At 43.8% G+C, this 20,573-nt stretch overlaps 2 protein-coding genes across 4 annotated transcripts in view; one reads left to right on the forward strand and one right to left on the reverse strand.

Moving 5' to 3' along the window:
• Nucleotides 1–20,573, reverse strand: part of ISY1 (ISY1 splicing factor homolog) — a 224,957-nt gene that overhangs the window by 164,718 nt on the left and 39,666 nt on the right. The window lies entirely within an intron of this gene.
• On the forward strand, nucleotides 71–6,264 carry LOC138157985 (histone H2A type 2-B-like). Of its 3 annotated transcripts, none has more exons than XM_069083815.1 (2): nucleotides 71–4,651; nucleotides 5,295–6,264. In XM_069083815.1, exon 2 carries the CDS (start codon nucleotides 5,313–5,315, stop codon nucleotides 5,691–5,693), a length of 381 nt encoding a protein of 126 aa, XP_068939916.1. In that variant the 5' UTR covers nucleotides 71–4,651; nucleotides 5,295–5,312; the 3' UTR covers nucleotides 5,694–6,264. The 3 variants fall into 3 exon arrangements, with proteins under 3 accessions (XP_068939916.1, XP_068939915.1, XP_068939914.1); XM_069083814.1 differs by lacking the exon at nucleotides 71–4,651 and adding an exon at nucleotides 4,688–5,197 and having other exon boundaries at nucleotides 5,292–6,264; XM_069083813.1 differs by lacking the exon at nucleotides 71–4,651 and adding an exon at nucleotides 4,689–5,197.

Raw genomic sequence — 20,573 nt, forward strand, 5'->3', positions numbered from 1 at the left:
TTTTTTTTTTAACTTTTTTTTCTTTTATGTGCTTAGCAAATAGTTGACGTCTATATAATGCTTTAATAGTCTGGACCAGCACACACAAGTTCATCTAAGTGGAGGACATCGGCAAATCACCTCAGTTTAATTAGAAGGTAGAAGGCACAGGGGAAAGAACTCTGCCTTGAGTCACAGGATGTAAGATTCTGCAGATCGTCTTCGACCCTGAGCAAGGCACTTACTCTATCTGGACCTCACTCAATTTCCTCACTTGTAAAATGAGATTGTTCTTCTTGATCCTTCTGCCTCCAGAGCCATGATCTTGTGGAATGTATCCGACTTAGGGAATCCTTTACAAGCTGTAGGGCCTCAGCCTTGTGCTGGATACTCTGGGGGATACAAGAACAAAAGAGGTCTCAGCTAGAAGAGCTGACTTCGAGCTTTTTTTAAGGGGACAATCCATACATGTGTGAGAAAATTAAAAGGTAGCATATATGTTTATTCACACCAGATTTCATTCATTCAACACACACCCACTGTGTGCAAAGCATTGTGCTCAACACAGCTCCTGACCTCATGTAACCGGATCAATACAATCTTTTCTCAATATACGATCCTCCCACCAATAGCATCTTTCCTTTTACTAAGAAAAAGTCAGGCCCATTGACAGAGTTGATCACATCTGTTACTCAATGAGTAATGTAACATTTGTTTGGTTGTATCTGATTCTTTGTAATTTCATTTGGGGTTCTCTTGACAAAGATACTAGAGTGGTTTATTTCCTTCTCATTTTACAGATGAGGAAACTGAAGCAAATACAGTTGTGACTTGCCCAGAGTCACAAAACTAGTGTCTGAGGCCAGATTGGACCTCTGGAAAGATGACTCTTCTGACTCTAGTCCCTGAACTCTATCCACCTACCTGCCTATCTATAGGTTATTAGGTATCCATAGTATCCCTTCCCCTGTGGAGAGGACTGAACCTTGGCAATTGTGTTTTAGTGTGAATTCAGCTGTCTTTTCTTACGTAGACTTTTGTAGTCATTGGATGTCTATTTATCTCTAGGGTCTGCTTTCTTCACTGTTCAGTTCCTATAAGAGCCTGTTTCTCTGAAATTCCCAGCGACGGTAAATGGCTAATCCAAATGGCCTTTTATTAAGGACTTTCTGTGTCAGGCACTCAGCTAAGCTCTTGCCGTCTGACTTGACTTTTCTGTAGCTTTGACATTTTTGACCCCACCCCCTCCTGGATACTCAACTTTGTATTCCATGACCCTGCTTTATCCTAGTTCTCTTGTTCTTAGCTGTCTGACCACTCTCTAGTTCATGACCATTTTCTACCTCCTAAACATTGGTGTTACCCAATACCAGTATCCAGCACTTTCTCTACCCTTTCTTATTGAGCTCATCTGTTTGTGAATTGATGTCATGGGGAAATATATGAGAAACAACGATGGGCTGGTCACTCACTGAAAGCAAGATTGGGCTACTATTTTTTAGTATTTTTTCAGTGTTAAACTGAAACAGACCCACAGATTCTGTTCTGCATCTCATCCAGACCGGGGAGACCACATAGAGCCATATGAATCTGAGTGTTGTAAAGTCACCAAATCTGTATATACAGTCCTAATCTTTTTGCAAAACTTGTCCCAAATTGCCAACTGCCCTGGTCACATCTCCACTTGGTTGTTCCCACTGGCATTTTATACTATGCCCAAAACAAAATTCTCCTTTAACTCAAAAACCTGCCCCTCGTTTAAACTTTCCTATTTTTGTTGAGGGCACCTCCATTCCAGTAACCAAGGTCTGAAACTTGTTATTCTGGATTCTTCCCCCTCTGTTCTATCTCCACACTTCATTCACTGGGGCCACTACTCCAAGACTTGTAATTCCTGTTCAGAAACTGTTGATAGTTTCCTTTTGTGGCAAAGATAAAATGCAGATTTCTCAGCCTGGCACTTAGGGCTTTCTACCAGCTGACTCCAAACTGGGCTTCCCAGGCAAACTGGTTGACAAGCTGTCATCCATTAAATTCATTTCCTCAGGGCTTTTGCACCAACTCTGCCACTTTGCAGTGTCCCCTCAAAATACCATCCTCCAAGTCTCAGGTCAGGTCCTCTGGAATCCTTCCAATTTCTTTTTAAAATTTGTTTACTTTTAGTTTACAGGATTCAATTCCACAATTCCTTGAGTTTCACATTTTGTCCCCCCTCCTTCCCCTCCCCCCCATGGCAACATACAGTCAAGTATAGAATCTGTAAATACTTGCACATTAGACATTAGTCAGGTTATAAAGACGGATTGTATCAGATGGAATGAAAAATGGTAAAAAGGACATAAAACCAAACAAGAAAAGGAAAAAGATCAGGTATTTTGCTTCCATCTGGATATAAACTCAGTTCTTCCTAGTTCTTTCTCTGGATGCACACATTTCTCTCCATCATGAGTCTTTTGGGATTGACTTATATCACTGCATTGCTGAGAAGAGTCCAGTCTATCAAAGTTGGTCATCACACACGTTGTGTCTGTAATTGTGTACAAATTTCTCCTGGTTCTACTATTCTCACTCAGCATCAGTTCATATAAGCCTCTCCAAGTAAATATCAAGTCCATCTGCTCCTCGTTTCTTATAGCACAATATTAATTCCATAACATGCACATACCACAACTTGTTCAGCCATTCTCCAATTGATGGGCACCCCCCTTAATTTCCAATTCTTTGCCACCATAAAAAGAACTGCTATAAACATTTTTGAACATATGTACACATTATGTACATAGATATGTACATCTTCCTCCCACTTCTATGATCTCTTTGGGATATAACCCTAGGAGTGGTATTGCTGGGTCAAAGGATATGAAATTATTTATAGCCCTTTGGGCATAATTCCAGATTGCTCACCAGAAAGGCTGGATCAGTTCACAACTCCACCAGCAATGCATTAGTGTTCCAATTTGCCCACATCCTCTCCAGCATTTGTCATTTTCCTGTTTTGTCATCTTAGCCAATCTGACTGGTGAGATGTGGTACCTCAGAGTTGTTTTGATTTGCATTTCTCTAATCATTAGTGATTTAGAGCATTTCTTCATGTGCTTATAGATATCTTTAATTTCTTTCTCTGAAAATTTACTGTTTATATCCTTTGACCATTTATCAATTGGGGAATAATCCTTCCAATTCTTGTTCCTCCTCCCCACCCCCAGTTGCTGGGGGATACAGGGTGGTACCTCTAGAGCTTTTTCCTGTCAAATTACCTTGTTTTCATTTACCTCTTTTAGCTGTTAATCCCTCCCTGCCCTCTGCCTCCCCTATTCCTTGAGGGTAGGCTTGACTTGGGTATCTCCAGCGCCTATAGCAAGAATCCTTCAACAATTATCTATTAAGCTTATGCCAAGTGCCAAGCACTGAAGTTACATTTGTTGAATAAATGCATGACTTTACAAGGTAAGTGCATTATTATGGAGCCAAACCGGTCCAAGTGGTTTGGCTCTCCAATTCCTTTTGATCTATAGCTGGCCACTGAACACAGCTGGCTCCTGGGCAGAGTGAAGCTTGTGACTTTGCACAGCCCTCCCTCAGTTAAATCCAGATAAGTTGCCTGTCAAGACATCACCTCTGTGAGGTCACGGACCTCTTCCAGAAGGAAGGACAAAGAATAACCTTTGTGAGAATTCGGAGGGGTAAACAATACTCTCAACCCCACTGTTCCATTAGGGACAGGAGGCATTTGATTTGTGTTTTAAGCTATAAAGTAGGAATACCACAGGCCTCAGGACTAGATTGATCAGTGCCTGTTGTGAGTGGTTAGGGCAGGAGATGGTGTGCATCCCAAGCCTGGAAAACCCCTGCCTACATCTCTGCCTCCCGGCGTCCCTGGCTTCCTGTGAACCCCAGCCAAAACTGCCTTGTATGGGAAGCTTTCCCAGTCCCTCTTAATCCTGGTGCTTTCTCCTTGTGGATTATTTCCCATTTATCCGACAAAGTTTGTTTGCATGCTGTCTCCATGAGATTGTGAGCTCCTCAAAGGCAGGAATTGCCTTTTGCCTTTCTGTCCCCAGCGCTCTGCACAGCACTCTGCACATAGTAGGTACTCAGTAAATGCTTGGCTGAAAAGGCAAAGTGGGCCTCATCTGGGCTTCAGCCGTGCAGCGTGACCGTCTCTGGGGACCTCCTGAGCTCCCCACTTCGGTCTTTGGGGAAGCTCACCAGCACACAGGTGACCCCAGCTTGGGGATCCCCAGAGAAGACCAGCGTCTCTCCGCTCTCTCGGGCCGGGAGGCGAGGCTGAAGCCCGGGAGAACTTTTCATCGCCAGGTCCGGCCTTTCTTGTACGCGACAAAACTACCTGGGCTGGGAAGGTTGTGCGACCCCCGCTTTTACATCGACTGCAAGGCAAATGAGAACGGACGGGGCCCCCAGAGCACGGCCCGGGAACTTCACCCGCGATAGCCGGCGCGGGGCAGGGCTGAGGCTGGTGCTTTGCGGAGGTGGGGCCAGAGAGTTTTCCTCGGGCCTGACCAGGCTGGGGCGGGGGGGCGGTGGAGCCGCGCTGCGCCCGGCGGGGCTGCGATGCCGAGCTGCGGGCCTCTGATGCACAGCTGAGGGGGGCTCTGGCCTCTCCGGGCGGGAGAGGAAGACGGTCGGGGTAGCATCCTCCCAGGCTCCGAAGGTGAGGGGGCGGGATGGGCCAGGCAGGGAGGCCCCTGCACAGCGGGCGGGGAAGCTGTTTGGGGGGTTTGCCAGTGACCCTAAGCAGCCGGGGAAGCGTTGCCCCTCCGGGAAATGAAACTCGCCGACGACCTCCCCCGCAGCGTGGGCAAAGGCTTGCTTACAGAACATCGCGTGCCCCGCTGGACACTCCCTAGTCGTGCAGCAGCTCTAGATCCTGACCCCCTCTGGCCGCTGGTCCATTCGCTTAGTCACCGACCTGGAGCCCACAGAGCGCGAGCCGAAGCCAGCCTCCGCTATTCCTAGCTGGAACGAGTGTGCTCGCAGGCCTATGCAAATCGCGGATCGAAAGGCGCACCAATCGGAGCGCAGCTCTGATCCCACGGCGGCCAATGGGAAGTGAGCAGCGGCTGGGTCTTTATTTATATTTGCCAGCCCAGCCCAGGCTCCGAGAGCTAGTCTCCGCTGCTACTGCTGCTTCCCCCGCGGGCGTGCAGCTCTCTGCGGCCCGCCGAGCGGCCTCTGCGGTGCCCGAGTGCGGAGCGAGGTAGGCGGCGCGGCGAGCCCGCCCCGGGAGGATCAGGGGGCTCCGACTCGCGGACCCCGAGCCTCGCCGCTGACCCCAGCGCCTTGTCTCCTAGCAGGTTCTCTCTCCTCCCGCGATGTCCGGCCGAGGGAAATCAGGAGGCAAAGTCCGGGCCAAGGCCAAGTCGCGCTCGTCCCGTGCGGGGCTGCAGTTCCCTGTGGGCCGCGTCCACCGGCTCCTGCGCAAGGGCAACTACGCGGAGCGCGTGGGGGCTGGCGCGCCGGTCTACCTGGCCGCGGTGCTGGAGTACCTGTCGGCCGAGATCCTGGAGCTGGCGGGCAACGCGGCCCGCGACAACAAGAAGACGCGCATCATCCCCAGGCACCTGCAGCTGGCCATCCGCAACGACGAGGAGCTCAACAAGCTGCTGGGCGGCGTGACCATCGCCCAGGGCGGCGTCCTGCCCAACATCCAGGCCGTGCTGCTGCCCAAGAAGACCCAGAGCTCCAAGAAGTGAGGCGCGGCCCTCGGGGGGACACGCAGCGGGGGGGTGGGAGCCCGGCACCCCGGGGACCTGCTCTCGGAGCTGCCTGCCTCCATCTAGCTCTTGGGCCCGGGTAGGAGGAGCGGGCGAGGCTCGCCCCTCCCGTAGGGGCAGCCGGGGTGGGCTGGGGTCTGAGGCCCCGAGTCTAGAGGGCTGGACCCATCGCCAGGGGCTGCCATGCCAAGATGTCTACCTCTCCTCCCCTGGGGTGTAGATGCCCCCTTCCCCTGTGGACGAGCTCGCTACGGAGCTGACCCACGATGTGCCCGGACTGGAGCGGACGGGATGGGAGAGCTGGCCCCCTCCCCTACACTTTTTCCCCTTAAAGAGAACAACAAAACCCCCAACAAACCTGCTTTTTGGGAGCTCCCTGTATTTATTTCTTGTTGGTAGGTGGAATCTGTATTTATTTAACTTGTACGGGTAGGGTCACTTTAACTGGTGGGTGGGGGTGCTCGTGGTGGTGTGTACTCTGACTTTGTCCTTTTGGTTCCCAAAATAAACAACTCCACGGTGGCGTCACCATTACCCTCCCTTCCCCGGAGGTTTGCTTTGGCGTTTCCTTTCTAGAAGCCGTGGGTCAGGCCAGGGAAGGTCCTGCAGGGGAGGGGTGAACAGCTCCCTGGGCTTTGGGGATGCTGGGGTGGATGCTTGTGCTTGGGGAAAGGAGGATGTGAAGAACTGACTCAGGTTGAGGTCAGGCTTTTCTGTTCTTTCTCCCTCTCCCCCTGCCTGTTACATAGTTACTGAGGTTTCCCTTCCAGGATTGGGGAGAGAAGCCATAGAGAGAGACAGGTCCAGTCCGGGTCATGGGTACCGTGCATATTAAGAGAGGTCAGGCATCCGAGTGCTTTGGAAGGGCTGGAGAGAAACTGGACAGCAGCGATGACTTGCTAGTCTGGGCCCCAGCCTTTCATAGACCTCCAGGCTCTGAATTCTAGATGGGGAAGGGACCTTAGGCTAGCGAAGTCGTGACAGAGTCCACTTTGAATCCAGCTCTGCTACTGCAGGAACCTTCCCTCCCTTCCTCTTCAGCACAATGAGAGACGATATCATCTCTGTCACTTCCTGCTCTGAACCCTGTGCTCTAGTCTAGCCTATGCCCTTTATTTTACATAGGAAGAAACAGGCCAAGAGAAAAGAAGGGACTTGGCATTGGCACAGTCAGTCCAGTTTTCACAGAGATGGGGAGAAATGTAAAAAGATATTTTCCCCAGGAGTGGCAAACTAGGTTAAGAAGGGCTTAGGTGATCCCATAAACGGGGTTGTGGTGGTCCAGGGCAAATTTAGGCAAGAAGTTGGGATAGCTGTGTGGCACAGTGGGTAGAGTGATGGCCCTGGAGTCAGGAAGATCTTAGTTCAAATGTGGCCTCAGACCCTTACCAATTGTTTGATCCTGGGCAAGTCCCTTAATCTCTGCTGGCCTCAGTTTCCTCCTCTGTAAAATGGAGGTGATAACAATAGCTCTGACCCCTGTTTGTCTTCTTAAATTCTTAAACATAAAATGGGAATCACATTTGTAAAGCGCTTTGAAAAACTCAAAGGGTTATAGAAATGCTAGATATCATTATGCCTCCCTTTCTTTAGCTCCTCGGACTCCAAGGTCTGCCCTTCCCATGTTCCAGTCCCTTCCAGAACTAAGGCCCGTTAACCACCCTTTAAAAAAAACAAAAAACCGGGGGTGGCTAGGTGGCACAGTGAATAGAGCATTGGCCCTGGACTCAGGAGGACCTGAGTTCAAATCAGGCCTCAGACGCTTACTAGCTGTGTGACCTTGGGCAAGTAGTGACCACTTAAACCCCAATTGCCCTGCCTTTCCCCCTCCAAAAAGAAAAAAAAAAGCTTATCAAGGGTCCTGGAAGGTTATGAGGAATGATGCATGCCCTTCTAGTTGAAATTCAATAAATATTTATTGAGCACATTGTGTATGCAGAGCAGTATGACAGATCCCAGGGACTAGAGCCATACAAAGTTTAGAAAAAGGCAGATTTCTATTTGTTGTGACACTTACAGGGGGCTATGACAACACTAAATTATATGTGAGGTAGAGGTGGGAAAGGTCTTCAGGGATAGCTTCCTGAAGGAGGTGGTAGCATTGGAATGGGGCTTCACGCAGGGGTTCTTAATCCAGGAACTTGACTTTTTGTCATCTTTTTAAAATAACTAAATATAATCTGTTTTCTTTGTAAATCTTACTTATTGATTTTATGTGTTTAAGAGCTTTATTCTGAGAAGGGGTCCATGACACAAAAGTAAGGAACCTCTGCTTTAAAGGAGAAATAGGTACTCAGGTGAAGCACCAGGCAGAGGAGAGGCTAGAACTGAAGTGAGTGGGAGGAGCAGGAGATGGGGGAGCCCTATTTGACTGGGCTCCCCAGTGTGGTAACAGCATGATAACATGAGACGTCAAATTGTGGAGGATCTAGAATCCGGGGCAAGCTTTGGACCAGATGACCTCTGGAGTCCCTTCCAACTCAGGTTTTATAGACAAAAATGAAGCAGAGAAATGGTCAGGGGGAATGGTTATTGGAAGATGTAGGCTCCTGAAGAAATGTATGATGGGATTCCCAAATGTACCAGTCCATGTTACCCCTTGTCCCTCACTCCCTCCTCCCACCTAGCTGATGAGGACACAGGTCAGGCCTAGAAACTCCTACATTCCCAGACCAACAGCCAGCCTTATTGGCCTATCCTATTTCCATGTCTTTGCATAGGTCCAATGGTGTCTCTACTTGACACCATATCTTGGAATCCTTAACTCATGTCACCTCCTTCAAGAGGACCTTCCAGATTTCTTTCCATTGTTAGTCTTCTTCCCCGACATTACTTAACATTTATCTTCAATACATCATATCTACTTATCTTTGAACATGTTGTATGCCTCCAGTAGAATGTAAGCTCATAAAGGGCAGGAACCATCCCTCATTTCATATTGGAATCCTCATTGTTTAGCCCTGTTCTTGACCATAAACATTTGTTGATCAATTTGTCAAACGCTATGCTTGACTAATTTTTTTTTTCATTCTGTGTTCTCTTTGTATGCAAATCTTACCCCTTTACTAATTAGTTCCTTGGGGGTGGGTTTTTTCACCTTTGGTTCTCCCCATTCCCAATAGAGCACCTTAGCAAACTCTTAATAAGTGTTGAATGTCACTGGAAGGATGGAAGTCTATAAAACATGCGAAGTGGAAGGCAGCTGTAGAAACCAGTTGGCTGCTTAGAGAGCTGTCCAATGAGCTCATTTTCGGACATAAAGGAATGTAAACCAGGATAGATATTTTTTTAATGGCATACGAGAGTAGAATCTAGAAGGCTAAAGCCAAAAATTCTATTGAATAAATATTTGTTAAATGCCTACTGTGTGCAAGGCACACAGAAACCCAAGTAAACAGTCTGTGTACTCACAAAGCTGAGGGTCCAGGGATATGTGACAGTAAGATGCATGGAACAAGAGGCAATCTATACACAGATATATTCATGCAAACTATATACTAAGTAAATTTTAAAATGTTAACAGCTATGCTCTCCTAGCTGTGATGAGGCAAGAAGAGGAACAGGCCCATTTGCTTGGGACAGATGGTATAATAGAATGTTTGTTGAATAAGTGAACATAGGAAGAGAGAAAATAGACCTACTTAACTTCTATTCTTCTTCTGGCTCCCCCAGAGAAGAGAATGAATTTCCAACTGAAAAGGACAGAATCTGATTTGTGCTGGTAGAATGTAATCTCTTTTAGGGCAGAGGCTTCATTTTCATCCTCATTTCCCCAAATACCTAAAATATAGGGGTTCTTAGAGAGGGAGAGAAGAGATGAGAAAATAATCCCAGTTCACACTGATAGAGTACTTTACATTTACAAGGTACTTTTCTTATAAATATGAAGAAACTGCAGAATGGAGAGATTTTTGCCCATGAGATTTACCCATGGCCACAATTAGTAAAGTCCAAAATGGGAACTCAGGCTCAGCTCCTGACTCCTGGATGCTCATTAATCTCCTACGATGCTCCTCCTCCCTACAATTTTTTTCTGCCTTTAATGTAAGAAAGCAACTAGCTGCAATTGTCTGAGCCCTGACCAGTCACATCACAGAGTAACTGAAGAATCACTGTCCGGAATCTTGGAGAATTTGAGAGAGGCTAAAAGTTTGAGATTTGCACATCCTCATTTAATTTTCTTAAGGGGGAGCCTAGGATTGGATTCTAGAAACAGACAACTTTTGCATCAACCCTGGGGAGAGGGGAAATCTAGAAAGGATCTGAGATTGTTTAATGCACTGTTGGTGAAATTGTGAAGTGGTCCAGCTGTTCTAGAAAAAAAATTAGAACCATGCCCCAAAAGTCACTGAACTGCGTATATATACCCTTTGACCTAGTAATATCACTATTAGGCTTCTGTGCCCAAAAAGATCAATGAAAGAGAGAAAGGAAATATTTGAAGCTACAACTTTTTGTTCTGACAACTGGAAACAAAATGGGGAATGGCTGAACAGATGGTATATTCATGTAATGGAGTTAATCTGCCATGAAAAGTAACAAGAGGGACAGATTCAGAGAAACTCAGGAGGACATATATGAACTGATAAAAAGATAATTTCTCAGAACCAGGAGAACATTTTTTTTTTTGCCTTTTGGAGGGCAATTGGGGTTAAGTAACTTGCCAAAGGTTATACAGCTAGTTTTTTTGTGTGGGTGTTAAGTGTCTGAGGCTGGAACCGAACTCGGGTCCTCCTGAGGCACTTTTCTCACTTCACCACCTAGCCACCCTCATTATTTTTTGCTTTTTGGAGGGCAGTTGGGGTTAAGTGACTTGCCCAAGGTCACACGGCTAGTTTTTGTGTTAAGTGTCTGAGGCCAGATTGAATTCAGGTCCTCCTGACTTCAGGGCCGGTGCTCTATTCACTGCACCATCCAGCTGCCCCATCAAGAGAACAATTTTTACAATCACTGCAACACTGGTGGTAAATGACAACAGAGAAAGAGTTGAAAACTCTAGTGAGTGCAATGACCCACCTTGATTCCCAAACTCTGAGGAGGAAGTTTTCTCACCTCCTAGAAGACATGGGGTGAACTTGAGGTGTAAATTAACACCTGAATCCTCAAACATTGCCAATATGTGGATTTGGTTTTTCTTCTTGTATGTAACTTTTATTTGGAGTTGAATAATGCAAGGGAATGACTAAAAAAGAAGGAAAAATATAAATGAATCACTAAAAATACACAGAAGAAGGTTCAGAAGGGGACAGAGACAAACAGGACATTGTTAGAACTACTCTGTTAAATTTCGAATATTCAAAAAACACTGAGTTGTACAATAGTGGAGATTCACAGTTTCACATGTGGTACTATTTTTCTGGTGTTTGACTTTTTTTTTTGTCTGTGTGTGTCCATGATGAATTGTACATGTTTATTGGAAGTTTGTCAAGTTTACAATATTAAAAAGAAATTTTTAAAAATCCGTTGGTTTTTGGTATTTGAAAAAGTAAATTGTGATTGTTACAGACCAGCCTAGATCCATGAAGAGTGACTAATACTAAACTAACCTCATTTCCTTTCTTGACAATCTTGGGGGGGGGGGGGCTAAATGGCACAGTGAATAGAGCACTGGCCCTGGAGTCAGGAGGAACTGAGTTCAAATCAGGCCTCAGACACTTAACACAAAAACTAGCCTTGTGACCTTGGGCAAGTCACTTAACCCCAATTGCCCTCCAAAAAGCAAAAAAAAGAAAATCTTATGGGACTGGTAGATGGAATTTGGACATAGTTTCTTGTGATGTCCTTGGAGATGGAGAAATGTGGATTGTATGATGTTGAGTAACTCCCTGAACAATATGAATTCATGTCATCATGATGCCTATCTGGAGGTATTCACATGTGTCTATCTCTGGCTTTACTCTGATCATTTTATCAGTAACTCATGTGTATGAAAACAGAGATCCAAGGTTTGCCAAATTTGCAAATGTCACAGCACTGGGAGGAGTAGTTCATACCTTGGGTGACAGAATTAGCAGGAAAATTGGCTGAAATAATAAAAAATTGAAAAGGATCAGGAGTAAATGTGAAGTCACAGAATCTTTGTTGAAAGGGATGTCGTAAGGTTTCTATATGATGTAGGTCTCAGCTGAATTGGACAACTTTCTTTTTATACAAATACAAGACTAAGTAGACCTGGTTTGATGACAGTTTTTGTGATAACAGACTGGGTACAATCTAATTAACCACAATTAACACCGAGACGGGGAGATAGTTAACATTCCAGAGGACAAAATTTAAAAAAAAAATTTTTTTTGACAAATGAGAAGATCCATCTGAACCTAATTTAAAGAAATTTTGTGGGGGAAAAAAAGCATCATATGTAAAATCTTATGCAGGTTGAAAAAAAAAAGAAACTTCACAAGGTCAAAATGACATCAAGGCTTAAGCAGTGGTTTATTTGAAAAAAAATAATCTAGGTGGTGCAGTGGATAGAGAGCTGGGCCTGGAGTCAGGAGGACCTGAGTTCAGATCTGATCTCAGACACTTACTAGCTGTGTGACCATGGGTAAGTCACTTAATCCTGATTGCCTCTCTCCCCCACACTCCAAAAAGTAAAAGATCTAGGGGTTTTCGTAGACTACAAATACAATATGAGTCAACAACATGATTAGACAGTCAAAAAGACTAATTACAGATCTTGGATTCTGTTTAGAGGCATAACTTCCAGGAATGACAAAGTGTTCGTTTTCTACTCTGCACTTAATGGGTCACTTCTAGACAAGACATTTTCAAAAGGGTGTTGAAAAGCTAAAGTCACTAGAAGAAAGCCACCAAGATAATGAAGACGAACAACAAAAACAAAATAAACCCTCCATAGAGGCTCCAACCAAGCTTCCATAGACCTTCCTCTGGTCCTTTTAATACTTTGTAAACCTCAAAGCAGCACTCAGTCTTTCCACTAGACGTCCTTGCCTCTTACCAGGTTACTAGTCCACACCTTTTTTTTTCTCTGTCCTTAATGAGGGCTCTTACTTTGATGAGTCTTCTGTTAGCTAACAGTGTTTTTGACTCCTAGCTTCCAAAGCAGAGTTGTTTTTCCTTGGTGAAGGTTCCCAGAGCTCTGTGAGCCATACCTTGTTCAGGATTCAAGTTCACATGTGCCCAAAGGACTATAAAACTGTGCATACACTTTGACCCAGCGATACCACAACTAGGTCTGTATCTCAAAGAGATCATAAAAATAGGAAAAGGATCGACATGTACAAAAATATTTATAAAGCTCTTTCTGTGGTGCCAAAGAATTGGAAATTGTGGGGATGTCCATCAATTGGGGAATGGCTGAACAAATTTTGGTATTTGAATGTAATGGAGTCCTATTGTTCTATAAGAAATGATGAGCAGGTGTATTTCAGAAAAACCTGGAAAGACTTTCATGAACTGATGCTGAGTGAAGTGAACAGAACCAGGAGAACATTGTATACAGTAACAGCAACATTGTGCAATGATTGCCTATGATAGACTTAGCTCTTCTCAGCAATATAATGATCCAAGATAGTACCAAAAGACTTGATAGAAAATGCTATCCATGTCTAAAGAAAGAACTATGGAGTCTAAATGGACATCAAAGCATACTATTTTCAATTTTTGTGTTTTTTTTTCTTTCTCATGGTTTTTCCCTTTTGCTCCAATTCTTTCACAACATGACTAATGTGGAAATATGTTTAACATGATTATTCATAGATAACCTATATCAGATTGCTTGCAGTCTTGGGGAGGGGGAAGGAAGGGAGAGAGGGAGAAAAATTTGGAGCTCGAAATGTTATAAAAATGAATATTGAGGGGCAGCTAGATGGCACAGTGAATAGAGCACCAGTTCTGGAGTCAGGAGGACCTGAGTTCAAATCCAGCCTCAGACACTTAACCCTTGCTAGCCGTGTGACCTTGGGCAAGTCACTTAACCCCAATTGCCCTGCCCTCTCCTCTACAAAAAAAACAAAAAAAATGAATATTGAAAACTATCTTTATGTGTAATTGGAAAAAAAATACTATTAAATGAAAAAAAAAATTAGCTTCCACAGTTCCACATACTGGGATTTTATAGTATAGGAGGAAAGCTTGCCCCACACAAAGGATTTGGAAGAGGGAATCTTTGCTCCTAAAGAGTGTTTTTCACTCCAAGAAAGAACCATTATGGTTTCCGAAGCATCCTCGATGCCTTCCCATTTTCATTCTCACAACACATATCAGGACTCAGTCAGTTCTTTCCCTTCTCCAGTGAGGAGATTCCTCCAGCCTTGGAGACTGTTAAGATGTGGAAGACTACAGTCCTATCTCACAAAATTTTGTCTTAGTCTCCTAGGAGACACCATTTCATTCCAGAATTTTTCTGGGAATTCTCTTCTACAGTGAAATTCTTAATTGTTCAAGTATAGGATGTTAGAGCTGGAAGAGGTCCTGGAGACTTATCTAGTTCAGGGGTTCTTACTCCAAGGTCAGTGAATTTCTTTAAAAATATTTTTGATAACTATATTTCAGTGAAATTGGTTTCTGTTATGATCTTATGTTATTTTATTTTATGCATTTAGAAACATTATTTAGAGAATGGGTCCATAGGCTTTGTATGGGGACTTCACCCCTGCCCAGGGTTCCAGAGCACATCACATCCCTGATGTTGTCTACAACAGTCCCCTCATTTGACAGTCAGAAATGACAACAGAAGGAAGATCATACATATTGCTTTTGGATGACATGGTCAATCTATTTGCACAGCCTTGCTTTATTATTTCTCTGAAGACCTGGACCCTCCCATAGGATAGTTACTACTTAAGAGTATCCCAACTCCTCTCCAGTGGACAGTCCCCTCACAGAGAAGAGATTTCTCCCTCCTCTCATCTAGTTCCACAATGTTCCCCTTAGGGGGATGTACTACCTAAAGAGGGATGATGATATTCCTAGTCCCACACCAGCTATCTTGGATAGCTTCTTGCTATCCAAGGATCTGAGCAATTTCAATCAATCAGCACACATTTATTAAGCACCTATTATGTGTCAGGCTCTGTGCTAAGTAGCAGGGATACAAAAAGAGGCAAAGGACAGTCCCTACCCTCAAGGAGCTTACAGTCTAATGGGGGAGGGGACTGTAATGTAATGCCAAGGAAAGGCAACTTCCCAAGGTTCAAAATACCAGCATAGGTGCTCTCCATTTTATTCAGTGACCAACCAAGAACAGAGAAGATCAAAACATGACATCATTCCAAATACAGCATTTACTAAGTGTGATTAAATAATCTCCAAGGACTACCCCACCCCAGGACCTTCCATTCATTCAATCAATTACAAAGTCCCTGTTCTAAATACTTCTCCACCCCTAGGCTGTACCCTCATTTAGTCCATCACAAAGTCCCTCTTCTCAAATGGAGATTAGTTTCCAATCTAAGTAAAGTACATTCATTTGCTCAACCATAGAACACAAAAAGGTCAAAAGTTCCCCACCCCTGGATCACAACTGAATCTACCCCAGAGTTACATCCAAGTTTAAGCACAGCACTTAATACCCAAATGGAGGTCTTTTCTTCATCTTGACAGGAGGCAAGTTTTCAGCAATCTTAGTTCCTGGGGAGACAAGGCTTAGCAAGGCCACAAGATACATTGCCAGTCCCTTCATTAATTCATCCTTTGTCTGTAGAACAGTCCTGGAACCCCTGAAAACATTAGCAAAACCCTCTCCCAGGATTTCTGTAAACATACAACAAGAAAATCCTTCTTCAGGGCTTCTGAACCAACAGAAAGGTTCCCAGACCCCTGCAACAACAGCACTGTCCTTCACCAGTGGACAGTATTCATTCTGTCTGCAGGACAGTCTCCAGACCCCTGCAACAACAGCACTGTCCTTCACCAGTGGACAGTATTCACTCTCTGTCTGCTGGACAGTCTCAGGGCTTCTTAACCAAAAGCCGGGTTCCAGGACTTCTTCAACAAAAGGACTGTCTTTCACCAGTGGACAAATCTGGCAAAACAACATCAAAACAGACAGACAAAGTACCAGCAAAACAGCCATGTCTCCTCAGTCCTTGGCAGCTCAGGGGGCAGGTCTTAAAAGTCCAGGGCAATTCAAAGTGGCCCCCAGCAATTCTCTCAGTCTCTCTCTGCCTCCATGAGGTGCTGCTTCCAAAAAGTTCTTCTGCCTCTCTCTTGTCTCTCCAAATCTACGTCACCAGCTCCTCCCAGTTCAGGACTTTCTTTTCATATCAACAAGTCCATCCCACAGGTGGGATTAACAAGCTCTGGGTTTTAATACTATCAATTTGAAAACCAAGCCAATACAGGGGAATCTTTAATTGCCATTACTATCACAGGGACACATGCAAATATATATATATACAAAGTAAGCTATATACAAGATAAATAAGAAATAATTAACAGAGGGAGAGCATTGGAATTAAGAGGGGCTGGGGAATGCTTCCTGTAGACAGTGGGATTTTAGTTGAGACTTTAAAGAAAGCCAAGAAGATCAGTAATAGGAGTGGATGAGGGAGAGCATTGTAGGGACTGGGGAATGTGGGGAGAAAATACCCAGAGATGAGATGGAATGTCTTGTTTGTAGAGCAGCCCAGAGGCCAGTGTCACTGGATCAGAGTACATGTGGGGCAGTAAGGTGTAAGACTAGAAAGGTGGCTAGGTAATGAAGGACTTTGAATTCCAAACAAAGCATTTTATATTTGATTTTGAAAGAAGCTGCTGGAGTTTCTTGACTGGGGGGAATGACATGGTCAGATGTGCCCTTTAGGAAAATCCCTTTAGTGGCTGAAAAGAGAATGAATTGGAATGAGGGGAGACTTAAGGCAGGTGGACCCCCTGATGGCTACTGCAGTGGTCCAGGTGGGAGGTGATGAAGGCCTGCACTAGAGAGGTGACAGTGTCTGAGGAGAGAGGAGGGTGTATTCAAGAGATGTTGCAAAGGTGATATCTACAGACCTTGGCAACAGATATGGGAGGGTGAGAGTGTTGCCTACATTACCTAGGATAACAGGTTGTGAGCCTGAGGGAATAAGGAAGATGGTGTTGCCTTCTTCAGTAAAAGGGAAGTGTGTGTGTGTGTGTGTGTGTGTGTGTGTGTGTGTGTGTGTTGGGGGGGTGATTTAGGGGAAAGATAATGAGTTCCATTTTGGATATGTTTAGTTTGAAATACCAACTGGGCATTCTGGGAGGTCTGAAAAACAGTTGGAAATGTGATATTGGAGATCACTAGTGAGATAGGGTAGGCTAGGTAGATTTGAGATTAGTCAGCATAAAGATGTTAATTCAATCCAGGAGAGCTCTGGAGATCACCAAGTGAAGTTGTATAGAGGTAGAAGAGAACAGGACCCAGAGCAGAACCCTGAGGAACACCTATGGTTACAGGGTGTGATTAGGAGGGTCCAGCAAAGGAGGCTGAGAAGGAGTAGTTGGTTTCCAGCACAGCCAGTGCCCAGTCTTGTGGGACTCTAACCAATCTAGGGCCCGCTTTTCCTTTCACCTGCACTTGGAGGATCACTGAGGAGTAAACGGCTCACCTCCATCCCTCTTCTAGGGATGTTGCTGATTCTTCTTATTCCTTACTCCGTTCCCTCATTTGCTGAATCCCACCACCCTGGACATATCAGAAGTGTCCAGCTCACCACCAGATGACAAACCAGCTTTCTGTATGTGGCAACAGACCTTCCCATGGTCTCTTTGACCAAGTTGCCCATTTACCTCAGTGAAATCTCAGCTGTTTCCACTAACCATTATAATGGTCAGCATTTGACTTTTGTTGACCACCTGACCATATTATAAATATTAAATATTAAACATTACATAAATATATGTATAGTATATTTTATATATATACTTTTATAATATATAAGTATACTATATGACCATATTATAGATTATAAATAGATATTGTATTATAAATATATAATATATTACCATATTATATAAGTCCTCTTAAGGTTCTATTTACCTTCTTCTGGGTTCTACTTGGACAGGTCTGTTGAAATCCTCATCATCCTTTAATATCCAGTGTTACCTGTCATAAAACCTCCAAAAAAACCTATTCTTTCTCTAAACTTGGTGAGCCTTGCATACCTCCCACATCCTTCTCACCGTTGTGTTTATGCCATCTAGTCAAAACTGTAAACTTCTTGAAGGCAAGGACTGTGTTTTATTTATCCTTCTTTCCCACAATCCTAACACAGTATCCTATATATATATATATATGGTATGTATGCTCAATAAATAGAGCAATTATTTATTAAATACCTTCCACATACAGGGGCCTTGAGAAATGAAGATTGATCATGATAGTCTCTGACTTTTAAGGGCTTTTCTAAAATGAATATGCTATCACCCACATTTCAGTGACTCCCAAGCTGGATCTCTAGACTACCTCTCTTCTGGGTTCCACCAGAGCCCTTCCAACAAACCTGTTGGGCATTTGAGATGCTGCCATCACAACAAACTCAACATATCCAAAACCACATTTATCATCCCATGGTTTTTGGCTACAGAAATTTCACCCACCTTAAAGCCAAATTCCATCCCCTCCAGAAAGACTTAGTCCTTCAGCAAAAGTCCTCTCTCCCTCCTCTGAACCTTCCTCTGTGGCTCTTTTGTATCTGTAAGGTGGCACGTATCCCATCCTGCCTTATTTAGCTTTTTCTGACTGTGTCTTCTTTCGCATCCTAACTTGAAAACATCTTGGAGGCAGAAACACTTTTGCACATTCCTCTCTCGTCCTTATCTCTCTAAAAGCATCCAGCACAGCATTCCAAATAAAGCTGTTGAATTGGGTAGCAGCTTCTCCAAAGAGTAAAACTTTATTAAGAAGGTTTGCCTGGAAATGGAGCTGGTCACATAGAACAGTGGAGTCCAATTGAAACAGAATCAGGGACAACCAAGCCTTGCAGAAGGATCCCTGTGGGCACATAATGACTTAGAAAACCACATATTAACATTACCTATGTTCTGTTGTATTTTTATTTTGTTGAATATTTCTCAATTACATTTTCATCTGGTTCAGCCATGGCCTGTAGCTGCATGTCTGACCCCTCCAACGAAGAGTATCTGAATGTCACATAGGTATCCCCAAAATACTAAAAATAAAATGAGAGGTAGAACTCTGGGATATGAGGTGAATATTCTATGCTTAGCATAACAATTTGCCCATAGCAAGTATAATGAATATTTTTTCATCCATCCATTCAGGAATGGCTAAACAAATTGCATTATATGACTGTGATGGAATAAAATTAAGTTGTAAAAAACAATGAAAATAAAGAATTTACAGGAAAATGGGAAGATGTGTATGAAAAAGTGGAACCAGGAAAGCCATATACAGGATGATTACAAATACAAATAAGTAATGATACACTAAAACTTAATACTGTGTAAATTATAATGGCCAAGTGTAATGCCAAGCAAAGGCAACTTCCCAAGGTTCAAAATACCAGCATAGGTGCTCTCCATTTTATTCAATGAAAAATTAAGAACAGAGAAAATCAAAATATAACATCATTCAAAATATAGCATTTACCAAGTGTAATTCAATAATCTCCAAGTACTACCCCACCCCTGGACATTCCTTCATTTAGTCCACCACAAAATCCCCCTTCTAAATACAAATCCACCCCTACACTGTACATTCATTTAGTCCATCACAAAGTCCCTCTTCTCAAATGGAGGTTAGTTTCCAATCAGAAGTAAAGTACATTCATTTGTTCAATCACAGAGCACAAAAAAGTCAAAAGTTCCCCACCCTTGGATTACATCTGAATAGGCCATCTACCCCAGAGTTACAACAAGCTCAAGCACAGCATTTAATACCCAAAGAGAGGTCTTTTCTTCATCTTGACAGAGGCAAGTTCTCAGCAATCTTTGTTCCTGGGGAGACAAAGTTTAGCAAGGCCACAAGATACATTGCCAGTGTCTTCATTGATTCATTCTCTGTCTGCAAGAACAGTCTCAGGAGCTCTGAACCAACCACAAGGTTCCAAGACCTCTGCAACAACAGGACTGTCTTTCACCAGTGGACAAATCTGGCAAAACAACATCAAAACAGACAAAGTACCAGCATAACAGCCTTGTCTCCTCAGTCCTTGGTAGCTTTGGGTGGCAGCTCTCAAAAGTCCTGGGCAATTCAAACTGGCCCTCAGCAGTCCTCTCCCTCTCTCTCTGCCTCCAAGATGCTGCTTCCAAAAAGTTCTTCTGCCTCTCTCTTTTCTTGTGTCTCTCTAAATTTTCGTCATCAGCTCCTCCCAGTTCATCCCTCTCTTTTCACGTCAACAAGTCCATCCCACAAGTGGGATTCACAAGTTCTGGGTTTTAACACAATCAAACCAAAAACCAAGCCAATACAGGGGGATCTTTAAATTCCATTACTATTACACCAAGCCAGGACCTAAAGTTATGAATGATCTGATGAATATCTCCACCTAGATGGTCCATGGTCATTTCATAAGTAGTTAAGGAGCTACTAAGTAAACATAAAGTAGACACAAAGTAATACAATATGATTTCAAATATAATTTTTTTTAGTCAGTTGGAATTAAGTGACTTGTCCAGGGTCACACAGTTAGTAAGTATCTAAGTCTGGATTTGAACTAAGGATTTGAATCACCTAACTGCCTTGCCACAGGATAATTTCAAAAGTGAGAGAACTCAAATATGTGAATGGGAATATCTATGCATTTATTAAGCACCTATTATGGTTAGCTACAAAGACTTAAACTTTAAGAAAGTCCCTACCTTCAATAAACTTACAAGAGCTTACTGAATACTCTGTGCCTAGATAAATTTAAGATAGATAGATAGGTAGATAGATAGATAGATAGATAGATAGATAGATAGATAGATAGATAG

The sequence above is a fragment of the Petaurus breviceps genome, unplaced genomic scaffold, assembly GCF_028583685.1.
Source record: "Petaurus breviceps papuanus isolate PSGF00001 unplaced genomic scaffold, PetGlider_PUasm1.0 174, whole genome shotgun sequence".
Taxonomy (NCBI): domain Eukaryota; kingdom Metazoa; phylum Chordata; class Mammalia; order Diprotodontia; family Petauridae; genus Petaurus; species Petaurus breviceps.